The sequence below is a fragment of the Cebus imitator genome, unplaced genomic scaffold, assembly GCF_001604975.1.
Source record: "Cebus imitator isolate Cc_AM_T3 unplaced genomic scaffold, Cebus_imitator-1.0 Scaffold149, whole genome shotgun sequence".
NCBI lineage: Eukaryota > Metazoa > Chordata > Mammalia > Primates > Cebidae > Cebus > Cebus imitator.
The window spans coordinates 181389-187294 of NW_016107464.1; the positions used below are offsets into that span (position 1 = coordinate 181389).

The 5906-nt window shown below is 48.8% G+C and overlaps 1 protein-coding gene across 2 annotated transcripts in view; it reads right to left on the bottom strand.

The window, feature by feature from the left end:
* The window catches only part of NOL6 (nucleolar protein 6), a 13013-nt gene extending 9398 nt beyond the window's left edge, over nt 1-3615 (bottom strand). Inside the window, exons 1-3 of one of the 2 annotated variants that reach the window (XR_005202527.1) lie at nt 3430-3615; nt 659-865; nt 457-573 (exon numbers count right to left, since the gene is read on the bottom strand). Coding sequence is in view for 1 of the 2 variants with exons in the window: in XM_017542945.2 (XP_017398434.1) it covers nt 457-573; nt 659-865; nt 3430-3483 (378 nt within the window). In the remaining variant the exon portion in view is untranslated. The remainder of the gene's footprint in view (nt 1-456; nt 574-658; nt 866-3429) is intronic. The other variant, XM_017542945.2, reaches the window with a different exon arrangement.
* Between the last annotated feature and the right edge of the window lie 2291 nt (nt 3616-5906).

The following is a 5906-nucleotide window of genomic DNA, read 5'->3' on the forward strand; positions in this document are numbered from 1 at the left end:
AGTAGCTGGGATTACAGGCACGCACCACCATGCCCAGCTAATTTTTTGTAGTTTTAGTAGAGACGGGGTTTCACCATGTTGACCAGGATGGTCTCGATCTCTTGACCTCGTGATCCACCCGACTCGGCCTCCCAAAGTGCTGGGATTACAGGCTTGAGCCACCACGCCTGGCCAGGCTATTTTGTTTACTGATATATCTTAAGAACACAAACACTACAAGACATGTAAGTACTTGCTGAATGAATACACAGATGACCACGCTCCCAGCTAAGCTTCCTTGCCATAAGAATGAGCTCCCTGCACCCCTACCCTTAAAGAGAATAACAGCAAGGCCCCTGTTAGAGTCACCCTCACAGTACTTAGTATATACTGAGGCAGTCAGGGCATCCTAGAGGAAACGGAACCTGGCAGGATGGGCCCTCATGGGCTTCCCAGTTTTCCACGCCACCTGCTTACCTCTGTCTCAGGGACTGAGGGCACCCTCATGACCCGCTGGTTGACCTCCTGTAGGAAGGCATCAATCCGATCCTTCTTCTTTTCTGACAGCTTTACTTCCTTTAGTAGCTCCTCTACCTGTAAGAGAGGGTGGAAGGTAGTCCGTAAGCCTCAGGGTCCCAGGTACTCCCCTCTAATCCACGCCCCAGACACTCAACAGTACCTGTAAACGAAGCAAGCTGGAGTGGAACAAGATCTCAGTCTCCCGAAGGCGATTAAGCTCTTCATTGGTAGGCTCCTTGTACAGTTCTGCCCGGCTGAGCTTCACTGGCTGCAGGAGGCCCTTCTCAGGAGGCTCAGCCAGTGTACGCTTCCTAGAGGATGCCTTCTTCCCCTCTTTGCTTTTGCCTTCCAGGGCTGGTTCCATCACCTATGGCCAGAGAGGGAGAAGCCCATGTGAGGTCATAGGTATCAAGCATCTGCTGCCTAAAGTGCCATCATGACAGGTTGTGAGCAAAGTCTTCACCTGTTCCTGGTCCCTCTTTTGAATAGGAGTCAGATTTTGTAAAACTCAGGAGAATCATTACTTGGAGGAACATCACTGAGTGCTGAACTGAAAATTCCTTGAGTTAAGAGCTCTCGTGTCTACCTGATACCACAAGCATGGAGCTGTTTGGAACTGGTAGGGATAGAAGCTGACCGGGCCCAGGCCAGATGCCGTGGCTCACGCTTGTAATCCCAACACTTTGGGACGCCGAGGTAGGTGGATCAGCTGAGGTCAGGAGTTTGAAATCAGCCTGGGCAACATGGGGAAACCCCATCTCTATTAAAAATATAAAAACTAGCCGGGTGTGGTGGTATATGCCTGTAATCTTGGCTACTCGGGAGGCTGAGGCAGGAGAATCACTTGAACCTGGGAGGTGGAGGCTGCAGTGACCTGAGATTGTGCCACTGCACTCCAGCCTGGGCTACAGAGCAAGACTCCATCTCAAAAAAAAAAAAGACAGTGGCTCACTTTGGAGGCCAAGGTAGGCGGCTCACCTAAGGTAAGACCAGCCTGACCAACACGGGGAAACCCCATCTCTACTAAAAATACAAAATTAGCCAGGTGTGGTGGCACATGCCTGTAATCCTAGCTACTTGGAAGGCTGACGCAGGAGAATCACTTGAACCCAGGAGGCGGAGGCTGTGGTGAGCACTGCAGCCTGGGCAACAAGAGCAAGACTCCATCTCAAAAAAAAAAAGAAACGGATCACTTCTCTACTTTCCTCCCTAGTTTCGGCCAATGTCTCTCAGTGCCTATATTAGTTCCTAACTCTCACTGTTGTCCCTCTCCATTCTACTTTTGACACAACAGCCAGAGTAAACTTTTCTAAAACTAAACATTTTAAGGCTGGAAAAGTGAACTTTTTTTTTTTTTTTTGAGACAGAGTCTCGTTTTGTTGCCAGGCGCCAGGCTGGAGTGCAGTGGTGCAATCTTGGCTCACTGCAACCTCCACCTCCTGGGTTCAAGCAATTCTCCTGCCTCAGCCTCCCGAGTAGCTGAGACTACAGGCATGCGCCACCACGCCCAGCTAATTTTTGTATTTTTAGTAGAGACGGGGTTTCACCATGTTGGTCAGGATGATCTCGATCTCTTGACCTTGTGATCCGCCCACCTCGGCCTCCCAAAGAGCTGGGATTATAGGCATGAGCCACTGTGCCCGGCCAGGAAAAGTGAACTTTTAAAAGTTAGAGGGCATCACTGCTCTGCAAAATAAAACTCAGTAGTGGCTCCCCATCTCACCCAGAGCAGAGTCCTTATTTTGGGACACAATACCCTGCATGATATGCTACTTTTCCCCATCGCCTTTTTAAACCCATCTCCTTCTATCTTTCTCATTCATTCCAAGGAATGTACCTGGAACATTCCTGCCTTTGTGCCTTTGTACTGGCTTTCCCCCTTCCTGGAATGCTCTTATTCCCTTAGATATCTATATAGCTGACTCACCTACTTCAAGTCTTTACACAAAAGTCTCTTCAGTAAGGCCTATTTTGTGAACACCTAAACTTATAAACCACTCCCATCCTCCAACATGCCCAATCTCCTGACCTTGCTTGTCCTAGTTTTTCCTTTTTCCAATGTTTACCACATTCTAACACTGCCATATAGTTTACCTGTCATGATTATTATCTATTATCTATAACCTCAACATTAGAGCATAGGCTATTTTTTTTTTTTTTTTTTTTTTTTNCTGACTGGGCTCTGCCCTAAGTAATGGCCAAGCCACTTGTATTTTCAGGTAGTTTCTTTTCCATTCTCTCTCTAACCAAATCCTACCAGGTTCCACCTCCTCTAGGATGCCCTAACTGCCTCAGTATATATTAAGTACTCATTGATGGAAGGAGCTAGAACCGACTGGACCCCAGAGGATACATTTTGTAAGTCATTAAATCCTCACAATTATTCCTGAAGACACTTGAAGTCCCATTACTGACTCGAGGTTCAACAACTGGTACACACGTACTATGAGCAGGCTTCAAAAGCAAGCGTGCAGGATCCCAAACTTTTCCCCTGCAGCCGTGGGCCCATCCCCTCCACGATCCCTCTCACCCAAGAAAGCCTTACTGGAGTGTTCCAGGAGAGGCACCGTATGCCCTCCGCTACAGCGGGCAGCACAGAACTGGACACAAGTTCTGTAGAGGGAGGAAAATCCGCTTATCCTCAAGGAGGGTCCAGGAAAGGAAACGACCCAAGTGTGGGTCTCTTCAACTATGAGGTACAGAGTTCAAGAAGGGAGTAGAGGCTCTACTGGCTTTACTGCTTCTGTCCAAATACTGCCAGGTTCCATTCCCCCTAGCAAGCCCTGTCTCAGTGCCACAGGCTGGAAGCATCCTCCAGAATGGGCCGCCCGCATGGCCTACACCCGCAAGCTGTCAGGCCGCGCCACCTCAGGCCCTGCAGCCAAGGGAGCGCAATTTGAGCCTCTGTTCCTCCCAGGGGGTTCAACCCACCTCTGGCCCTCCAGTCGCTCCGCGCAGCTGCTTTCCAGCTGGCGCCGGACCCATCACTCGCGATCCAGGACTCTCTCGCACTTGAAATTCAAGCTGGATCTACACAGCAGCTTCCCACGTGGGCGGAAATGCCAAACTCCAGGCCCGAAGTCCAGTCGACCCCAATTCCTCAGGACACCACCCACTCCAGAGCTATTGGATTATCCCTTGACTACTCGCTTGCCATTGGCCTGTCAGTCTCCAGGACCGCCCATTAAGGGAGGGGGCCAAACTGGTTTCTCTGATTTACGGCCTCCTCGCGACGCTAGACCGGAAGCCTGCAGGTAGCTAAGCTGTTGGGTTTTTTTTTTCCCCCTTCAGCTTCCTTCGCTTGGGTCCAAACGTTAAGGGCGGAGCTGGTTCAGTTCTTTTGGCCGAGTTGTTTACAGCAGTTATTCCTCCCTTTTTCTTTACTACACATTGTCAGTTAACAAACCTTGTCAGTTCTACCTCCAAAAGATACCTTGAATTTATTCATTTTTCTCTGTCATTACCGCCAGGTTTAGTCCGTCACATCAGCTTGTTCCCAGATTATTGTTATGGCTTTTCTCCAGTTTTTACTTATTACTTAGCTTATTACAATTTCAAATAATTTACTTATTTTTATTTTTTTTTTAGCAGAGCCTCGGTCTGTCGCCCAGGCTGGAGTGCAGTGGCACGATCTCAGCCTGCAACCTTCGCCTCCTGGGTTCAAGCGATTCTCGTGCCTCAGCCTCCCAAGTAGCTGGGATTACAGGGGGGTGCCATCACACCCGGCTAGGCTAATTTTTTTTTTTTTTTTCGAGGCGGAGTTTTGCTCTTGTTGCCCAGGCTGGAGTGCTATGACGATCTCGGCTCACCGCAACCTACGCCTCCCAGGTTCAAGTGCTTCTCCTGCCTCAGCCTCCAGAGTAGCCGGGATTACAGGTATGCGCCACCACGCCTGACTAATTTTGTATTTTTAGTAGAGACAGGTACACACCTCGCCTGGCTAATTTTTTGTATTTTAGTACAGACAGTTTTACCCTGTTGCCTAGGCTGGTCTTGAACTCCAAGCTCAGGCAAGCCGCCCACCTCAGCCTCAGCCTCCCAAGTAGCTGGGACTACAGGCATGTGCTACCATGCCCAGCTAATTTTTGTATTTTTAGTAGAGAGGGGGTTTCACTGTGTTGGCCAGGATGGTCTCGAACTCCTAACCTCAGGTGATCCTCCTGCCTTTGCCTCTCAAAGTGCTGGGACTACAGGTGTCAACCACCAAGCCTGAGCCCCATCATTTTTCTTGCTACTCCACCCCTTGCTCCCTGAGCTCTGGCAACATCAGCTTTCTTTCAGTTCCTTCATTGTATTAAGTTCTTTCTCGCCTCCAGGACTTCACCCAAGCTGTTTGCTCCACTTGGAATGTGCTTTCTTGGCTTTTTCTATTCATCTTTCATCTCTCAGCATAAATATCACCTCTGGACTCAAATCATCCTCTCACCCCAGCTTCCTGGCCAGCTGGGACCACAGGCGTGCACCACCATACCCAACTAATTTTTTGTAAAGACGGGGTTTCACCATGCTGCTCAGGTTGGTCTCAAACTCTTGGACTGGACTCAAGTTATCAGCTCACCTTGGCCTCCCGAAGTGCTAGAATTACAGGCTTGAGCCACTGCACCCAGCCAACGTCTTAACTAAAGGCCTAAAATACATTTTCTAAACATATTTAGATATGCTACATACTTTCTTTTCTCCCCCGACCCTTTTTTTTTTTGTGAGACGGAGTCTTGCTCTGTCGCCCAGGCACACCATCTTGTCTCACTGCAACCTCTGCCTCTCAAGTTCAAGTGATTCTCCTGCCACAGCCTCCAGAGTAGCTGGGCTTATAGGCACACGCCACCACACCTAGCTAATTTTTGCATTTTTAGTAGAGACGAGGTTTCACTATGTTGGCCAGCCTGGTCTCGAACTCCCAACCTCAGGTGATCCGCCCACCTCAGCCTTGGAAAGTGCTGGGATTACAGGTGTGAGCCACTGCACCGAGACTAAAATGTTTTCTTTCTCTCTTTTTTATTTTTTTTTTCTTTTTGAGACACAGTCTTGCTCTGTTGTCCAGGCGGGAGTTCAGTGGCAAGATCTTGGCTCACTGCAACCTCCTATACCTTCTGGATTCAAGCAATTCTCATGCCTCAGCCTCCCAAATAGCTGGGCATGGTGGCTCACGCCTGTAATCCCAGCACTTTCCAAGGCTGAGGTGGGCGGATCACCTGAGGTTGGGAGTTCGAGACCAGCCTGACCAATGTGGTGGAAACCCTGTCTCCCAAAGTGCTAGGATTACAGGCGTGTGCCACCATGCCTGGCCTGGCCGATATGTTTTCTAAAATGTTTCTCTTCTATCCAATTTATTTCCCTTTTAGTACTTTTTACAATTTCTGATTATCAATTGTCTCTCCTTTTTACTTTTTTAAATGTATTTTTTATTT